At 41.0% G+C, this 21,027-nt stretch overlaps 1 protein-coding gene and 1 long non-coding RNA gene across 4 annotated transcripts in view; one reads left to right on the top strand and one right to left on the bottom strand.

Annotated features, from left to right (window-relative positions):
• The window catches only part of GBE1 (glucan (1,4-alpha-), branching enzyme 1), a 249,753-nt gene extending 230,225 nt beyond the window's left edge, over window positions 1-19,528 (bottom strand). For all 3 annotated transcript variants that reach the window (XM_015425426.1, XM_015425427.1, XM_015425428.1), the window contains exon 1: window positions 19,241-19,528. In XM_015425426.1, coding sequence (XP_015280912.1) covers window positions 19,241-19,332 — 92 coding nt within the window. In that variant the 5' untranslated portion in view covers window positions 19,333-19,528. The remainder of the gene's footprint in view (window positions 1-19,240) is intronic.
• The window catches only part of LOC107122345, a 17,064-nt gene continuing 14,716 nt past the window's right edge, over window positions 18,680-21,027 (top strand). Inside the window, exon 1 of the long non-coding RNA XR_001482908.1 lies at window positions 18,680-18,817. This is a non-coding gene — a long non-coding RNA (uncharacterized LOC107122345). The remainder of the gene's footprint in view (window positions 18,818-21,027) is intronic.

The following is a 21,027-nucleotide window of genomic DNA, read 5'->3' as shown; positions in this document are numbered from 1 at the left end:
CCCAAATCTCTATTTTTTCCCATACAGATTTTTAAAATCCTAGTGTCACAACACTTTCTATTTCAGAATAGGAGTAACATCCAGGCCTTGAAAGACACCATTCTCTTTCTCCCATTTTCCAACTGCCACTCCATTGAGCAAAGAGCGGGGGACAGGGAGCACCACTGGGAGGTCCCCACCAGAACCGGGTAAGCAGGAGCCTATCTCAGACACATGCCCTCAGTGGGCTAGAATTCCAAACTATGCTATTCTGTTGCACCTTCTTTAAAGGATCATGTGCAAATTCTAAAGCTGTACAGCTAAACGTTTAATGTTCCACTTGTTTAAAAAAACCACAGTGGATTCTCAGTGATTATCCAATGATAAATGGGAAATCTCCTGAAGCATCAGAAACGAAGGAAATTTCCAGCTGGGATTTTGCAGGTGTTGGGAGTGGGTCTCCAGTTTCCTTGCCCCTTCACATAAGCAGAGAATAAGTAACACTAACAGCAATTATGCAAAACTATAGAAGTGTAACTTTGCATGAATTTATATTGGATGCAGAAGTCAGTCTTTTGCAGTGCAGAAATCACATAGTTATGGGGCAGAATTTTTTTAAAGGTTGTTTAAACGAGTTATCTTTCCCACCCCCCCATCCCCCCCCCCCCCATTTTACAGAAATGTTCTAAAGATTACTGTGATAACATAGCTGAAGCACTTGGGACACTGAAAACACTACATAAATGCTAAGTACTATTATATAGCTTCCTTCTGAACCTCATGAGTACTTAAGACAAGTACTCATTTTTTCTGCATGTGAGTAAGAAGGATGAGACCTTGGAAGCAAACTATTCATTTCTGGAACTTGCAAGATATCTGGAATATAAGGAGTAACCATAGCTCCTTATCTACACACACTGTAGAAACATTTCAGACTACTTCAAGGATTGAGAAAACCATACAGGTTAAAAAAAATCAATGAAAGCCTAATTTGTAGGAACTGAGAGCAGCTCGGATTTAACAAGATCAGGGGGCATTTTAATATGTACTTTCTGGGATTAGATGTCAGCAGTTTATGTAGAATATCCTATATTCAAGACCTCTTAATACAAGAGTATTAATGTAGCAGTAAAGAGATCAAACTAACACAAACATATACTTTCTCCTGTGAACTAAGTAAAATGCATTTAAAGAGGGGAAAGTACTTTTACAGATATACTATTTTTCCTACTTAGATTATGAACATACTTAAGGCTGAGTAATCATCTTGTTTACATTCCAGATTTACAATCTCTGATTTATTTTAGAGGTCTGTGGACTTGCATGCATTTATGATGATGCTTTGCCCAAAAGTAGGTGTTTATTTCAGCCATGTATTTTAATGGCTTTCCAAAGTAGATCATCAAAGTTCCTGCACTCTTTTGAATGACTCATTTTTCCACAGCAGTCTGAGAGACACGATCTGTACAGCATGCACTTGTGTAATCCAAGCATGCAGAGCACATCCATATATTTCCTCACATGGATTTAAACAGTTAAGGCCAGTGGTGCTTTTCCAGACTTGATAGGTTATTAGCTCCAGCCAGAAAGAGCTGCCTGAAGTCTGGGACATAGCAGCCTACAATTCACAACCAAGACAGTCAAAAGTGTGAGTGGGGAGAAACGTACCTTACATAAAAGCTGGTCTTTTTTTCCATTTAAGTACTATACTGTTTGTTTTATAGTCCTTCCGAACCCTGTGCTGAATAATGAGAATTCTCTAGTATGAATTAACATCATACACCTGTGATTAGAGATAGGAAGGCTTACAGAACCATTTTAGAACTATATTTAGCTAAATACCATTAAGGAGATGTTATACTGCCTCTCTCCGGTAGGGCTGATCCACTTCCTGACAACATTCTATCACTAAAATCTCAACCACTTGTGTGCTTATTCAGAAGTGAAGCCTGCTTTCCACCTGCACCAGAATGGCATGTTAGTGTTGTTGTGAGGTGGTAGAATGGATGGTACAAAGTACAACGGTGGGATGCAATTCTTCCATAACTTCCACGTAAAATGAACAAAGTTCAAGTCCAGTGGCACCTTTAAGACCAACAAGGTTTAATTCTGGGTATAAGCTTTCAGATGCATGCATACTTCTTAAAGGTGCCACTGGACTCAAACTTTGCTCTATTGCTTCAGACCAACATGGCTACCCACCTGAATCTATTTTCATGTAAAATAACAGCTAAAAGGTTAAACAAACAAAAGCATATTAAAATTAAAAGCTATCAGACTCCTACTGTGCTAATTTTCCACATACAGGCCATTCTTTCTTCTGTAGACAGTGGCATTTAAAAATGTACTTCCTACCCAAAGCGGTACAGTCCACTCAACCACCTTTGAACTCTACCACCTCATTCAGTGCATGTGTTGTTTAGGCACCACTTAATGAAGCAGAACTTACTCTCAAACTACTGTGCAGAGGACTGTGACCTTATTCTTAACTTCGTATAGCATCGTACCAAAATATGACAGTATTCTACCTTCAAGATTAGCTTTGTAAATTTTGTTTAATAAAGCAACGATTTAAATTAGTTGCTGTAGATTTTCCGGGTTGTGCTGCCATGGTCTTGGCATTGTAGAACCTGATGTTTCGCCAGTAACTGTGACTGGCATCCTCAGAAGTATAACACAGAAAGATGGAGTACTCTCTGTGTCAAGGTGAGAAGAAAATGGTAGGCAGGTAATTTATATCTACTCCAGATGGTGGGGTAGGGCTGAGTCATTATCTTGTAGGAGTTCCCCAGGGTATGAACATGCTAATGGAGGAGCTTTCCTAAGGAGGTTGTTTTGTGTATGGATTGTTTCCATACACAAAACTGGTCGCTCCCCTAGAAGCATTTCCAAACCCTAAGATGTTAGCGGATGAACCAGAGATGAGATATTCAGATTTACTGGATTTAAAAGGAAATCTAAAACTACCTGCGGATTTGAATTGGTGACAAAAAGAACAGATTGAATCAGAATTTTATAAAGAAAATGTATGCTGTACTGCTTGATTATAAAATGCATGACGAAACTGTTTAAAAATGTTATGATTTTATGGGCACAGAATGTAGGCCATGTTATCCAGTTAGACCAATGGGCTAAACTATGGGAGGGAAATATTAAGATCACAAAATCCATCGTATACAAAGAAAGTATCTACAAGATGTTTTATAGATGGCATATAACTCCTGAAAAGTTAGCTAAATTTGACACAAAATGTTCGGATAAATGTTGGAAATGTGAAAACAAAACAGGTTAATTCTTCCATATGTGGTGGCTATGTGACAGAGCTAAAAATATTGGGTAGGGATTCATGAAATAATTCAAAAAGTTTTGAAATGTAATGTACCTTTCACTCCTGAAATATTTCTATTGAATATTTTACCTGATAGTTTTAAAAGTGATGACTCTTATCTTTTAATATAACCACTTCAGCTAGAATACTATATGCTTAAATATTGGAGGAGCCAAGAGACTCCAAGTAAAGAAGAACTTATTAATAAAATACGAGAAGCAGCAGAGATGGATAAACTTACATTAACTCTGAAAAACCACACGGATGAGACATTCAAAAACACTTGGCGGAGATTTTATAAATGGTACGAGAACTATGTTCATACCAAAACAGGTCAAGATACATAAGCAAGATGAAGAGAAGAAGTAGACGTGAAGAGATTAAGCTTTGGCACTATGGTTGTATTACTCTAAGCCTATTATGAGGGGTAAGCTCTAAGTAAAAGATAGTTGGCTTCAAAGTATATATAAGCATAATGTACCCCCAATTTTATGTTTAACTGTTGTGTTATATGTTTGTACTTTGTCTGTGTCATAGAAAAATAAACAATTTTGTAAAAAAAAAAATTGGGGGGAATGCTCTGCCCTGGATGTCAATGCTTTCTGGCACAGGGGAACAGCCTTGATAGGCAGCACCTCTCAGCACAACTGAGTGTGAAAGAAACAAAATGGGGAAAACAATACTACAGAACCGAGTGCAGTACACATACAGATGTTGTTAATTTTAAAAAGTGAACTAGGCCAGGATAAAGGAACTAACTCCCAGATTCTGAACAATTAAGGCTGCAATCCTATACACCAGTGTTACCCACTCATGGCTTGGGAGCCACACGTGGCTCTTCAACATGCCTCCTGTAGCTCTTCTGAGTACTACATCTGCCCCATATTTCAGGGAAGTGGGCAAGGCCTTTGCCCAATGAAGCTTCTGGTTGGCTGCTGAGCTCCCACCACAAAACAGCCAGAGGAACAGCTAAGCTATGAGTCTCCCTGAGGTGCAGCAGGCCTCATGCCAAAAATAAACGTGGCTCTTTCGGTTGATGATGATTTCAAACACAGCTCTCTGAGCTGCAGAGTCAGTACCACTGCTATACACACTTACTTAATTCTGAGTATTTAGTTCTGAGATATTCTGCATAAAATGGGTCTATAAATCTGTCAGTTGCTTAGGAAGGGAGACTGGGATGCCACAAAACAAGAATGTGATTTATTTATTTTTCCTGGAGATATCTTTGCAGTATCTAGAAGAGCATTAGATTGGATTGGGTGCAAAGCCAGCATGATGCAGCCATTGTATCAAAATTACATCCAAGGCTTTCATGACCTTCCTGAAAACCTGCAGAAGGTGGGCCTTATAAGGCTGTCATCAGATTGTCTTCCATATGGAGTGTGTGATAGCAGAGAATGCCCTTCTTCCACTGAGCACAGTCTCTAATGGGCAGCTTGACAATGCACTCATGGGGAAATATGAAGGAGGAGGAGGCTTTTACTCCTTTCTATGCAAGCAACTATGTTCTGGTTCTTTCTGCAAGGGGCACATTCTTATGTAGGAAACAAGGACCAGCTTATTCACATAAGCACCCTCTCTGCCTTCTGCAATGGTTCAAGTAATTTGAACTCCTGCAAGCAACACACGCACACATACCCAGTACTGTTTGTTAATCTAGAACACCAATATTCTCACCCTACGCATCAGTTTCTTATTTCCATGCCTGCGTCTATGATTACTTGCAATTTATCTTGATAAAAGCCGTGAAGGTAGATAAAATAATTTTTACTCAAACAAAGGAAATTATAGACTAAGAGATTCAAACTAAATCCTAAACAGCTTCACCCTATAAAGTAAACCACTGGGAAATTCATATTATAGAGTACATAGTTAACAGATTACTGTGGCACCTGCAGGAGGTGGCAAAATAACAGCAAGAATATGTGTGGGTAATAGCACAGGAAAACCTAATAGGCACCATTTACCCACACTAGCTTGTAACATCATAAAATGCTATTATACTACAGGCATTAATGACTCCAACGGAGTCATTTACAGTCTGAGAAGACTAAAAATATACCTCAAATTATATGTGACTTTAGCTTGTATAACGCTTGACTATTAGCAAATCAGTTTCTGGAGAGAGTTCATCTTTTACAGAGTAATTTGGATGAACACATTCTGTCGCTCAACAAAGTCAATAGAAGGAGAACTACTCAAAGGTGAGAGGCCTAGTTAGATCTCTTCTATATGCTGAAAAGTGTATCATTTGCAAAAGTTGGTAACATTTGGAAAATACAGTTTTGTTGGCATTCTCTTCTGGCCTCATAAAAAGTGTGATTTTTTCAAAAAATTCCAAATATAAATGGAAGCTGAAGTAAAATCACAGCAATTCATAAGAACAAGTGCTGAAGTTTTATGTTTGATAGACACTGATGCTCTAATACAAAATGTAGGCCTACAATAATATAAGAAACACTATTCCCTGCCAATAGTTGTTCCATGTTCTTCCCAAGCACCAAAGAAGGTTTTCCAGTTTTTAAAGACAGTGTATTTTCAGCACTTGGAAGCAAAAGGTCAAAATAAATATTTTGGGGGCTTCAAAACAGAGAAGATTAGCATATAGGCTACCAGGTATAGATCCAGTTTTAAGTTCCATCAAGCTAAGTACCAATGCAGATAAAGTCTACTTTACTGTAAGGATGAACACATCACTGGTTATTTTTTTTACCATCATAACAGAGTGTCATGTGTTTCTGAGGGCAACCACTCTTCCACAGTCATTCACAGAGATCCTTATAAGCCCTTTACACACTTAACTGCATGTTGACTACATGTAGTGGTAGCAGGCATTAGCACACCTGCATGCAAGCTCATGAGCATAGAACATGTGCACAGAGGAAGTGTCCAATGCAAGCATGACACATGTGCACAGAGGAAGTGTCCAATGTGCACACTCTCTCCCTGAGGTTAGAAAAGTTCAAAAAGAAGCATCCTCAATCACATGGCAAATAGGTCAAGCCATGATTTCTTAAGCAACCCAAACAACTATGCAGAACACCCCAATCAAAACTGAAAAGAGATCTGTTGCATATAATAAGAAAAATCATAGCACATAGTTATCATAGTTGTTGTATACCCCTCCCTCCAAAGAGCTCATTCATTCTTCTCTCACACAAGAACACACTGAGGTTGGTTGCAATCCAAGAAAGTAATTTTCCCTGTTAGGGTTTCAACATTCACATGAACATACTATCCACAGCATTACACTGACACACCATTAACATGATGTTTGTCAACTACATGGAACTATTCAAGCAAGGGGGAAACATCTGGTCCTAATCAGAGTAGCTGTAAGGATAGCCCACCACAACCCAGTCCATTTAGGATGAACATACACATCCTATTTCAAGAGATTCTCATGTTTTAAAAAACCAATTTAATCCCTTTTGGCCAGAATTAGCATATACACAAATTGCAATGAAATTGAGTTTTCAGGGCTCAGAACATTTTAAAGTCAGGGGGTTCCGGTTTATGGTGGCGCGCTAGCAGACTCACCTCCCGGGCCTCCCAGGGGGGAAGCTGCGCTCCAGCCGAAGAAGGGGTTGCGCAGGCTCGCAAACTCCCCCAGGAGCCCGGCGAAGGGACCCTGGCCATGGAACTTTTAAGAGGTCACCTCTTCGACGGTGGAATGCCGGAGAATTGAGGCGCCTCTTCGTTCCGACGGTTCTCCGTGCTGTGAGACCGTATGGACTTAGTGACGCTGACTGGGGCAAGCGCAGGAGATCGTGCGGCAGAAATGAAATGAAAGCGAGGTCGGATGACCAATTATGAATGTGAATCAACTCCGAAGCGTTTTGTAAAGGAAAAAAGATAGCTCCCCAACCCACCCCACCGAACGGAGAAAAAGCGAGCGGGGGAGGGACGCCTCCCAAGCGCACAAATCTTTGAACGATTGAGGGGGGAAGCGGAAGAAAATGTGAGGGAAATTGCCTAGAAGTACTTACCAAAGCGAATCTAAGCGGTCAAGCGCACATTCAGAGACTTTTAAAAAGTTTGCGAAAGTAAACAAATGATAAAGATGGCGGGGAAGAAGGACAGAGAAAAACTTTTGAAAGCGAAAGTGTCTGAGAGCCCGAAACCGGAAGTTACCAGTGAGGTGGCAAAGTCTATAGCGGATTATATGCGCCCTCTGCTGGAACAGCTGAATAACTTCAAGGAACAGATGTCTATAGTGACTCAAAGCATTACTGCACAACAAACTCAGGTAAACGATCTGATACAAATAATGAAGCAAGATGCTGAGAAGGTAAAGGAAGTGGCTGTAACTACACAGAAAGTGAAAAAGAAGGTGCAAAAGCTGGAAAGGAAACAAATCTCCATGGAAGATCAACTGTTGCAAGTTCAAATGGAAAAGGCCAACATGGTCCTGCATTTCCAGGGCATGCCAGAGAACAGAGGGGAGAATCTTAAAGAAGTGATGAGTGAACTGCTATCCCCAGTGACAGAAATGAAGGCAGAATCGCTGCTTAACGACATGGATGTGGTCTATAGATCATATTCAGGCTACACACAAAAAAAATCTGCCTGGGGAAATTTTGGTAAGATTCTCGAAGAGGCATGTGAGGGATGAAATCCTGAAAGTGGTTGCTGGAACACCCCTGAAAGCGGGGGGAAATACCATCAGAACGCTAAAGGATATTCCATTTGAAGTAAGACAACGGAGAAAGAAGTACAAAGAGCTCGTGCTTTTTCTTCAGACAAACTCAATTGGATATAAATGGCTATTTCCTGAAGGCGTCACTTTTAAGATCAAAGACAAAAAAGAAAAGATTAACTCTGTTCTGAAAGCTCAAGAATTTCTAAGGGTTCAGCTGGGAAGGCCAGAGGACGGGGAAAAAGAAGAGGACAGCAAGTCCAGTGGCGAGCTAGACTCTGGTTCTTCCAGAGAGGACTCTCTGTCAGAGCAAGGGGCAGCAGCCCCAAAAAGTCCTTACAAGCTGCGGAAGAGAAGGGGAAAGGAGAAGTAAAGGCTGAAGGACTCTGAAATGTGCCTTTGAGACTTTTGTTATGGGATGATCAGGGGTACTGTTTCTAGACAGTTAAAATTAAGCTTTAAAGGAAAAGTGTTATAAATGTTTGACTCAGTTTATAAAGGGATTAATGATGAGAAGACTTGATGTAACTAAGCTAGTTGAAGGATCTCCTCTCTTGGGTTTTTAGTTAGTAGTGGGTTCTTTAATTTATCCCGTATATGTAGTTCCCCCTCCTTTTTCTTCTGTTGTAGTTTTTGTAGTGATAAAAAATAATAAAAAATCCGCTCCGGGGGCTCAAAAAAAAAAGAGAACATTTTAAAGTCAGAGTATTTTAAGACTTGGGTACCTAGCAGTTCGAAAGCAAGAGATTGCAAGTAGATAAATAGGTACCACTTCGGTGGGAAGGTAACAGCGTTCCGTGCACCTTGGTGTTTAGTCATGCCAGCCACATGACCACGGAAACATTTTCGGACAGCGCTGGCTCTTCGGCTTTGAAACGGAGATGAGCACCGCAACCCTAGAGTCGGATTTGACTGGCTTTCGAGCAAGGGAACCTTTACCTTTACCATTAGAAAACAAAAGATCTTTTACGATTTGTTTCCACTAAAGGGACTGCATTTCATTTTTAACTAGTTAAATTCACAGCTTCATTAATATTGACTTCTGGTAAAATTAATGTCAATGATTTATAGCAGGTAGTTACGTTACTGCTAGTAAAACTTTACCTGTTAGAAAAAAAACATTGAAATAGTAGTGAAAAGTCAATGCAACAGAAAAACTAAGTAAAATTTTAGAAAGCTAATGTAAACTTGAAATTTCAAGGGGAAAAATGAAAGGAAATTTCTTTCCATAAACATAACAAAAGATTTTGAGACAAGATTAATAAACTCAACAAGATTTTCATTAAACTGCTTTAATTTTAACCAATTTCTCTTTCAACCAGAATCCATATTCTTGAACAAGATTTCCCATGGACCTTTCTTTAAAAAAACTGTAGATCACATAATAGCTTTAGGAAATTTCTAACTTCCATATATATTAAGTTTATAATATATATATATTCCAGCTCTCTTATTTTGAATCCCTATAATCAGTATTAATCAATTGGCATATTACACATTACAGAGCAGAAAGGATGGATCGGTGTCCTCCTCATGTAATAACACAATCACACATGCACTGCTGGTCTTTCTCAACTCTTGTATGTACAGTGCCTGATTAGGATCAGGACCAAGTTGCAAGTGCAGACAGGACTTCACCCTTTCCCCATGCCATTTTCTCAGCCTGAAACAGTCCCAGGGGGAAGCTGTTCAGCCTATTTGGGAAACCCTCATGGGAATACATGGTTTCCCCAAAATAGCACCACAGGACCATTTCAGGTTAGGAAAATGGCGCAGTGGGGGGCTGGGCTAAGCTTTTTCTTCATGTGCACAGCACACCTGATCCTAATAAAGCAACACACTTGCAGGAATTGAGAAGAAGCCACAACTGATGTATTATTGTGAGTGGGGACTGTGACAGACTGTCAAGGGTTAATGCCTCACAGAGTCCAAGAACCTTTGAGTGACAGGCTGTTCAAAGGAAATTCTGTGGAGAGACTCAGTTAAGAAATGACAGTTGGGGGCTGGCAGTTGAAGAAGGAACAGTTTAGCACTGACTGAGGACTGGGAAAGAGGCAGAGAAGGAATGAGTGGATCGACCAGTATCCCCATTCAAGCCAAAAATTGCTTCTAGTTAAGAGAAGTAATCCCTGCCCAATGAAAAGGGAGATAACTCTAAAGAGAAGAGGGATTCCTGGTCTGTATATATAGAAGGATTTCGGGAACTTGGTTGTACATTCCGACCTTTGAAATGTGAAGTGTCAGTGACACTCAGAACCCTATGCTTGCGAGTTAAAATGAAACAGAAAAGAAAACCTCTCTCATCAGAGTTTCAAAGACCTTGTTGAAAAGCAAAACCATTTGTTGACAACATATTAGCTAGATTTACTGTGAAAATTATCTCAGTTTTTATTATCGATTCAACTCATACATCCTACCCCTCATTTCACCTGACTTTCTCCTCACCAAGTTAAATAAAATATTTTGTTCATTTTTGAACTTTCCAAAGCCTCTTGTGTGCCATTACAGAAGTAAAAAATAAGTAGGCTATTTCGTTTCTTCTTTCAAGTCCCAGGGCTGGGCCGGCATCAAAATACATAATAGTGTGACAGGGTGGGGCAGCGTAGACCAACAAGTAAAAAGAAAACAGATGTAGGGGCTGCTCAGCAAGAAAGAAAGAAGAAACAAGGGGAAACCCTGTATGTGAGGGAAGGTAGAGGGCAAGATCACCATAGGGACCGAGACACAACCTGTGTGTTCTATAATGTATCAAAAAGGCATGAGCACTTAGAGTGTTTTAATTCACGGGACAATCCAGATACTCTGCCATCCCATCATGTCTTATCAGATCAGCAGAGACTTACACAAGCATGTATCAATCACTTTCAACACTTTGGATGGGAAATTTCCTGGGTGTGTGCCAAAGCCAGCTGGTTTGATTCTGCCCCCCCCCCCAGTGTCAGAATAATGCTTCTCCAGCAGCAGCACAATTATTGATGCAGCTACATAGTTTTAGACCTCAGTAATAACAGCAATAAAGGATAAATAACATATAAAACACCAAAAATCAACAACAAAAGATGAAAACACCTTTACTAGCATATTTTGAAAAATACTCCATTTTTTTCTACTTGGCTACTCCTATTTATTTTTGGGGAAATATTAGCTTCTGTAATAGAAGGGAAAGTGAAAAACATGCCAGAATATCCTTAGAGATGGCCATCCTAAGGAGCTGTACAAGAATCAACAGAATTATCAAGGAACATGTAGTGTTATTCTTAACAGACCACCAGAGACAAGAGAACTCTATTGGATAGCCATCTACCTCAATTAACAGAAGTAAAAGGTGGTAATATAGCACTTCTGAAAATTTCCTGACATATCAGCCCAGAAAAAAGTCAAAGAGCTGATTTCCATCAACCACTACAGCAACGTTAAAACTCTAGAAAGTCAGTGGAGCAAAAGCCTAGGAAAGATGTGCTTCTTTTCAGTCTCCCTTTGGGAATGTGGCCCCAGTGTTCTTTTAGAAGAAAATGCTGGCAAAAGACAGACTACATTCCTACACCAGCAACACCAGGTGAATTCTGACAGACATGAGATGTTCTTCACCTCAGCACCACAGATCTCAGGTCTAAAGCTACTTACTTGGAAGTAAGCCCTCATGATTTTATGGGAGCCAGCTCTAAAGATACCATGACTAACTAGAATGTAATGATTCACTGATGCAGCTGGTTAACTGAGCAGTGTACAGCATCTAAACATTACATGTATGGGCAGTAAGATGCTGTCCAAATCCCCAAGCACAAGCCATAAGATGTCACTTGCAGCCTTCCGCTCAAATTCACCAGTTTATACTACAAAGCTGAAATTGATGACACGTTACTGACTCACAAAGACACCTTGACTAAACAAAAGAGAGAGGAGGAAAGAGATCAAAAGCAGGTATCATTTGAAAAGAAAACCTTGAACTATATCAGGGTCGCCGAACTGCAGCTCGGGAGCCACATGGGGCTCTTTCACACATACTGTACAGCTCCCGGTAGGGTGACTGGGGAAGCGAAGGGGAGGCATGCCTCCCCAGTTAGTCTTCCCATCCCCAGCCAGTGTTCCCCTCCTTGGGTAGGCTTGAGGTGGGGGGGGGGAGCAGAGAAAGAAAGCAACTTTAACTTTAAATGTGTTCTCAAAGCACCCCCCAGCTGCCTTGTAGAAAGCATTTGTCTCTTTAAATCCCTTCTCCAAGCCAAGCCAGCCGGCGTGGGGGGGGGGAGGGGTTGGAGAACACATTTAAAGTTAAAGTTGCTTTCTTTCCACCTCCCCTCCCTCCCCCATCTATTTGCTTTCTTTCCATCTTTCTTTATCTCGCTCTCTCTCCCTTCCTTCCTCTTTCTCTTTTCCTTCCCCCTCCCTCCATCTATTTGCTGTCTTTGTTTCTCTCTCTCACTCTCCACCTCTTTCATTCTTTCTTTCCACCCCTCTCTCTCTTAAATAAATATCATTAGCAAACAAATATAATTGGACAAATAAATTTCATTATCAATATCTATTTTTCCCATTACCAATATCTATTTTTACCCCTTTTGTTTTTATTTTTGGCAATCTCATTTAATGTTAATAAAAAGCAAATTCGCATATTTTTCAATAAAAACGTGTGTAATATTTGTTCATGTCTTGTGGCTCTCAAACATTTATTCTATGTGGCTCTTACATTAAGCAAGTTTGACCACCCCTGAACTATATCAACAAGGGTAAATGTACTTTTGTTTGGCCCCTGTCCCCTGAAATCTCCCCAGATTTCAACTGAGGGAGATAAAATCTGTACTGATCCATAGATAGAGAAACTGTCTGATTTGTTTATTTTAATTTGTTTTCTATAATAAATTCCTAAAACAGTTTTACCCCCATAGTAATATAATGAAACTATACAACAAATGAAACCATGATCATATAGTTATATATAGTCCAAGATTACAATTTGGAATAGACCCAGAGCCTAGTTTAGTTAAAATGAACGCTATTTAGGACTAGTCATAATCAAGTATGACTATACTAGTCATGATCAATTAGTCACCATATAAGGACACCTGTTTTTCGACACATACAAACATCCTTCAAAAGGGAAAGCCATTCTGGCTCAGTTGAGATTTCAAGAACAAACCAGTTAATTAATAGGTTCATATCCCCTCTCACCCCTACCAACCCTTACGTTACATGGTGCATCAAGACAGGTAAAAGAAATCTTCAGCTGACTTCCAATAATGCTGACCAAATTGCAATCATATTGACAAAAGCACTTAAGATCATGGTTTGAAACATTTTTCCCCACTCCCTGAACACTGTGTTGTGTTTTCTTAGCCTTAATAAAAAGTATTACATAACTTTGGTTTTGGACCCCTGCAGCTACCTAAGACTTCTGTTAATAAGTTTGGTTCAGAAACAAATTTTAATTTGTTATGGGAGTTGAGTTCAGATATCAACACTAAGTAAAGAGATACCTGAAAAATCTGTAGTCTCAGCACTAAAGAGAACATACTCAGAGAGGAGGAGGAAGAGGAGGAGGAGATTGGATTTATACCCTGCCCTTCACATGGAGTCTCAGAGCGATTAACAAACGTCTTTCCCTTCCCCACAACAGACACCCTGTGAGGTAGGTGGGGCTGAGAAAATTATGACAGAAACTGCTCTTTTTCAAGAATAGATGTGCCAGAACTTGTGACTGACCCAAGGTCACATCAGCAGGTGCAAGTGGAGGAGTGAGGCATCAAACCTGGTTCTCCCAGATTAGAGTCCGCACACTTAACCACTACACCAAACTGGCTCTATACCACTACTCATAACCAATTAACCATCTTTGAGGCCTTCATGAACTAACCTGCTTTGTTTCTGATGTCCAAACTGAACCTCTGTATTCACTTACCATGGAAATGGACTCCTACTTATGTAACATTTGAAAAACAATTATTTTCAAATTAAACACTATACCATTAAATTAAAGTGGTCTACTACAATTTGAAAGGGGAGCAGACACTGCACTATAATGTTATGCATTCTGTTGTATGCTAAGACAATCCTGATGACATGAATTTAAAATGTCTATTTCAAGCAGGTCTAAAAGTTATTCTAAACGTATTTAAAGGCAAACACTCCTGTGTTTTGGAGTAATGGAGTAAGGACTATCAACATTGTCTCTAAAATAAAAACACACAGATGGCTTTCTATGCAAATGTCACAGACTATACCACTTGAGTTTCATAGTTTTTTAGTTCCAACGTTCACATTTTTTGTCTCTGTAACTGTGAGTGTTCACACGCACACATCTGTGAACGAAGGATAAATTCCATATATATGATAAACTGAGTTACAGACCTCGCAAATGATGCCACAATGATTCTTTTAATCTTAAAAGCATCACAAGGTTTTGTTGTTGTTGTAACAGAGTAATTCAGCAGCTTCTCTGGAATTCAACTCATGCATTAATCAATGCACTAAAACTAACTGGACTCAAACCTATGCAATTTCTTCAGCTATCCTTACCACTTTTGACTGTTATAATGAAAACCAGCTTTTAAAAGCATCCCATTCATGTTATGATTTAATATTATATCTTCTCTCTAGTTAAATATATATATGCTATATGATCTCTCTCTTTCTATACATACACACATACATCAATACATCCTGAAACTGCTTGGTTAATGTATTATGCATTATTTATTTATTTATTTATTCATTCATTCATTCATTCATTCATTCATTCATTCAATGGACTTGTAGACTGCCCTCCCTCCTACATGGGGCTCAGGATGGTTAACAGTATTTCAATGTATATAATTACAAGTCAGTTAAAATTTAAGAACAATTAAAACAATGCATAGTTTAGACTCATGTTCCAATTTCTGTTGGCGCTTGAACAGTTTACATCCTTCTCCATTATGTTGAAATGTACCATCCTTTTTCTGTTAAAAAGTAACGAACATATCACAATCCACTACTAAAAGCTTCTGTCGTAAAAAACTGTAGCAAATGCTAACAGACTGTGGCTCAAATGTTCAAAATACCAACAGGGCAGGTGTGAGCACTTCCCCAGTGATGTCCTTAAAAGACAGTTCAAAAGTAGCAATATATACTCCACTTCAAAAGAATGCACAGTCCTGCTGCTTCATTTTACCTTCTCTCTGCAAACAGGCAAAAGTAATCAATACTATCTGCTAACAAAAATCACATCATTAGACAGGAAATGTACATGAGAAAGGGAGGCATTCATGAGTGTGCTGCATATCTGCAGGCACACATTACAAGTTGTGAGATCTTTGCCAACAAGGGCAGAGGGCCACCCTATCTCCCAGGCCATCACAATGTCCCAACAAAAAGAACTGCACTTCTCCCTCATACTTATGTAAGTGAAGGTAAAAGTGCATTCAAGCACTCTGTTAGACTGGCAGTAACCCCTGCTCCCTAACACTGGGAATCCTACCCACAGTGGGGATCTGCCCTGTACCCCACTCACCCCTGATCCACATTTCTCCACTGTGGTTTTTTATTTCTTCATCAAGCTCATGTGTGACCAAAACTTGGCACCTAGCTTTTAACCACAGATTCATCAAACTCTTCCTTCACACAGCATGTATCTTTCCTTCCTGTTTTATCCTTACAACAAGTCTATGAAATAGGTGAGGTTGATACATAATTATTGGCACCAAACAATCATACCAGGCCAAGTGGAAATTCAGACTGAGATCCACAACATACTGAATACAAGTTCTGTGAAATTTATATTCCTTAAGAACATAAGAAGACCCCCGCTGGATCAGACCAATGGTCCATCTAGTCCAGCATCTTTTCTTTTATCCCCTGTTCTTAGACCATGATCTTGAACAATAAAACCGAAAAACTTAAATAAAACCCATGTCTAAAAACACCTCCCTTCGCCACTTCTCTGCAGCCTCTAGATATCAGGCAACAAAGTAAGTATGTTGGGAAACCGAATCGAAGAAGGAGGAGGAGAAGATTGGATTTATACCCCGCCCTTCACTACCCAAAGGAGTCTCAGAGCGGCTTACAAACTCCTTTCCCTTCCCCTCCACACAACAGACACACTGTGAGGTAGGTGGGGCTGAGAGAGCTCTGACAGAAACTGCTCTTTTCAAGAACAGCTCTTGTCAGAATTATGGGTTGCCCAAGGTCATCCAGCCAGGTGCAAGTGGAGGAGTGGGGAATCAAACCTGGTTCTCCCAGATTCTCCCTTTTGCTCTAATGTCACCAGAGGAAGCATAGTCCATTCATCAAGGCATGGCATAATCCGTTTTAGCCTAAGCTGGAGCACATATGGACACTGCAGTTGCATATGTACAAGAGAGTCCACTGATTGGAGGGAGCAGGGACATAACTGATCTGAAAAAGGAATCCTTAGCAGACAGCCCAGCAATTCTATTGAAAAGGGGCAGTTAAATCGTGAATGCATAGAGGTCCTACATAACTTTGGTTTAACCAAGGAATCTAAATAAGAAATGAGTTTATACTTAGATAGAAAGGCCAAGGCAAGCGGAGAACATATCCTCCAAGCATCAAAATGAGTATAACTCTGATTTCTGGCATAAATCAGTTTGGTCACTTTTTTTTTTTGGGGGGGGGCATTGATTTTGCATCTTTAGGAAGAAAAAAGATCCTCCACCTTAAGATTCACAAGAGATAACTTCTTTTCAAAAAGCTGGTGCCAGGGAGCCTTATAAGAGTCTCTGAGGGTTAGGCTTACCAAGCTACCCTCAGGGGCCTCAAAAAACAGATGAAATAAAAAAATTAAAGGCACGTACCCAGGCACACTCTTCTATAGAAATAAGACCAAATTCATAATGGAGGGTTGATGATAAAATGCACCTGGGGAGCCCTCCAATTGCTCAAAGGAATGAAGAATATACTCTGTTTATAGAATTGTCTACAGCAGAAATCCATAGAGAGACACCATGCAAAATCACCATTGAGTTAAAAACTCTAATAGCAGCTGGAATATAGTGTACCCCATTTGAAAAAAAGAAATGCAAAATTGCCTTCATAGCAGCCATAGATTTCTGAGTGACCAATTGTTTATGACATCTCCAGGTCAAAGTACAATTAAATAAAACACCCAAATACCTAAAAGAGGCAACCTGTGAGATCTCCCGCCCATTAACTATCCATGTCTCTCTTTTGGTCGAAGAGCAAGGTGCAAACTTAGTACTTTTAGTTCTAGTAAAACTAATAGATAATTCTATCAGACAAATACAAACTAAATAAGGATGGTGCCAAAAGACATCCCTGTCAAACCCCCCTGGATGATGGGGAAGGAAGTAGTTGTGACCCTTACTATTACACTGCACTTGGGTAGTAGAAACAGTATAGAGATTTTTAATTAACCACAACAATCTCCAATCCATTGTGGTTTGCTTCAATTTAGCCCATAGATGGGTTGTAGATAGAGAATCAAATGCATAAGAAAGATCTATGAAGGCTGCATATAAAAAGCTCTTCCTCAAAAATGGCATTCTTACTAGTCAAGTGGGATAACACAAGACAGTGATTGAGCATACTATGTCCCTTATGAAATCCCAAGGGTAAGGAAGGGCCAGTGAACTTACACTCAGCCATCCAAGACTAAAGTCCAGCATCCTAAATCACAGTGGCCAACCAGTTCCTCTGGACGGCCAACAACAGGCCATGGAGACTGAGACCTTCCCCTGATGCTGCCTCCTGGCTCTGGGATTCAGAGTTAGTGCCTACGATAGACCATGAACCTGTCTAAACCCCTTTTAAAGCTGTTCATTCCTGTGGCTATCACTACATCCTTCGGCAGCAAATTCAACATTTTAATCACTCACGGCTTAGATCCTTGGATGCAGAAATCTCAGGTTCAATTCATTTGATATCTGCACTTTAAAAAATCAAGTAGTAGGTTTTCCTGGAAAGCCACTGCTAGTCGGAGCAAACAGTACTAGGCATTGGTCTGATTCAGTATAAGACAGCTTAATAAGTGCACCCCATGGCTTGTTTCTCTGATTAACACTGAGGTTTGGTGAACAGAAAATTGGCCATGGATCTGGAGATCCATATTCACATCCAGCTTTGACTGCGGACAGGGGAAACAGCTAGCAATTCCCCAGCTATTTATAACACTGGGACCAATAATTACACTCCACGGACAGACAAAACTAGTGCAAAAAATTATAGATCACTGTGAAAGTTACCATGTATTTCAAATTGTTACTGATAATAGTTCCTGCCCCCTCTCACATATTCTACCAAGAACAAAGTTTGAGTCTTGTCGCATCTTTAAGATCAACATTTTATTCTAGGTATAAGCTTCTGTATGCATTCACACTTCTTCAGATTACCCAAATATATTTGGAAATTATGGGTCTCTTTGTTTTTAACAGATGGGTTCCCTACCTCCTTTTAATAATTTAAAACTTTATTGTTACGAAAACAATTATAGTCCCCTTAGTAACTGGAAAAATAAGAGCAGTAATGAATACATAAAATAGTTACTTTCTTCCCATCCCCTGCCTACACTTGTGCTACTCCCTGCCCGTCACTTTAGAGGCATGAAATCGGATTTCAAGTAAGGGCAACCGACTTCAACCTCCGTTACTGAGCTTGCTCGTTTTCCCCGGCGCATGCGAAGCAACGTTCCCTTCAACTTCCTTTGGAATGTTGTTAAACACGCAGCTACCAATCAGAAGCATTCATTTGCCCCGAAAGAATACACATGCATACGCGGGCGGAGCTGACGCCAGGATAGTCATGACTTGCACGTGGGCGAGGTCAAGTGGGAATTCTTTTGCACCTTGAGACCACGTGGCTCATCAGTCAGCGACAAGAATGAAGACTACCAGTTGGCGTACAGTGCGAGCCTAAAGCAGGTTCTGTTCCCTTCTGTTTTTAGCGGCGGTAGCAGCTGCTTCTCCACCCCACTGTGATTGTGTGAGCTTAGGCTGTACCTGTATGCACGCTGACTTGAGAATAAGTCCCACTGAACCTGGATGTAGTTTCGGGGGTGTGTGTTTTTTTTTCCTTAAGCTGGGATCCTTTAAAGCTAAATACACGTGTTTAGCATCGGGCTGCAAGATTAGTATGAGTTAAGCTTTTTTAGCAGTGCAGGCAACTGCTTTTTCCGTGTGCAGAAAGAAATAGATGGGATGGACAAGGGTACTCGCCTCTATGGAAGGGTAAAGTAAAACTGTTGTGAGATGTCTGTGCGAGGGGTGCTGGGGAAGGAAGATCGTGTGGGGGTGTTTCGGGCTTCCCTTGAGCAGCGGATCCAGGCGCGTGCCTGTCTCGGTTACCTGCGCTCGAAGTCCTGTTTAAAAGTAGCCAGCTGGGGGTCCCTCTCCAGCAGTCGGTGCAGCTCAGGGACAACCGGATTTAGTGCGGCCATCTTTGCAGCAGAAATCGACTCCAGGACCAGAAGATAACCAACAGCGTTGCCCTCCCTGCTCTGTATACACTTGGGGAAGGGGAAGTGCAAATTCTAGGCTCTTCCCTTTTTCTCTGTCTCCTGGATAGGGCCAGGCTGGTGCCGCCCACCCAACCCGGGATGGAGGCTACCTCTCTTTAAGAAAGGGAAAGGATCTGGCTCGCGGCCTGGGCTTGGAACATCACAGCGACCCGCTGCTCAGTCTGCAACTTCATTGTGACTGAGCATGCCCAGTTGAATTGAGCAAGCGCAGTGTTACTTTTTGAAGCTGATGCCCTCACCGTTTGCCCTTACTCAATCCAGAGGCTGATTTATCGGGTTACAGAAACGTTGGGAAGGATGACGGCTGCTTTTTGTTTGTTTTGTGAAGGGAGATTGTTTTGGGGTGTAAACGCGGCAGACAGGGAGACGTGATGGGTAGCATTAACGTTATAAAAATGTCAGAGAGATTAACAAAAGGGATGAGAAAAGTGCAAAAAAAACAGCCGCAAAGCACCACCCCCGCCCCCGATAGGCTGATGGAAAGGGGCGAAACGCTTATGAGGCTTGGGGTGTTAAGGGCAAATCTTATGTACTGCTGGCAAAAAGGTTGGCTTGAAGATGAGCGGAGCTTTCCTCATCTGTTTTGGCAGGCTGTTTCATCTCAGCGTTTATTTCCCAATACAGTCGTTTTAAAGGCACAGGCGACCGCGATCTTTTTTCTGTGTGCATTCTTGGCTATCTCACCACTTAAGGGTGGGGGTGGCATCGAACAGACCCCGGGCCTTTTCCGTCGTGGCTCCGACTCTGTGGAATGGGCTCCCTGAAGAGGTGAGAGGGGCCCACTCTTTGGAGATCTTCAGGAGGTGATTAAAGTACTGTCTGTTTGCCACAGCATTTGATGGGATCTGAAGAGCAGGCAAGGGGGGGGGGGAGTTGGAGGCTTGTTATTTTATCTTTGGTTTTTAGCTGGGGATGTCTTTAAACAATCAGTCAATCAATAATCATTGTAAGCTTGCTTGAACCAAGAGGAAAGGTGGGATATAAATCTGTCCCTTATATATAAAGCCATAGTGGGGCCCAATGTTCCAATGCGCACCAACAGTGTTTGGTGGCTTGAACTGTCAGTCAGAAGACGCTGGCTGCTTTGTGTAGTCCCGCACACGTCAGCCCCGGCCAGCATGTTCGGTTCAGTCTGCTCTGGACCTCTGACAGAGGACCATCTGCAGACTGAGCGCAGGGACGGGGCTTCTGCAGCTGGGCCACTTCAGCCCACTCTTCTCTGATTGGGCCAGCGTTTCAAAGTCATTTGCATATGGAAGCTGATTGGACTTCACTCCATTCCACACCTCAAACTCCCCCCCCCAGGCAGTTGGAATTGTCAGTTGCATGTGGGACCTGGTGTATTCTGAGGTAAAATATGTCCTCACTCACAACACATCACTTCCCCTTCAAAAGAAACAAACCCAATAACACAATCATGCCACACCACAAAAAAGACAGATCACAAGCAGAATACCACAAGGCAAAAAATGATAGGAAAAGGTGCCAGCAGTCACCCCATTACTGCCACAGATATGTACCTGAGAGCGCTTCAAAGGATGGTGTGCAGGTCCCAGGTTCATGTTTTAAAAGCTGCCTGGGGGATTATGGACCATTCACACACTTTCAACCTTA

The sequence above is a fragment of the Gekko japonicus genome, unplaced genomic scaffold (genome assembly GCF_001447785.1).
Source record: "Gekko japonicus isolate JY-2015 unplaced genomic scaffold, Gekko_japonicus_V1.1 scaffold207, whole genome shotgun sequence".
Lineage (NCBI taxonomy): Eukaryota > Metazoa > Chordata > Lepidosauria > Squamata > Gekkonidae > Gekko > Gekko japonicus.
The sequence above is the reverse complement of the archived record's forward strand: the minus strand, read 5'-3'. Positions and strand labels throughout refer to the sequence as shown.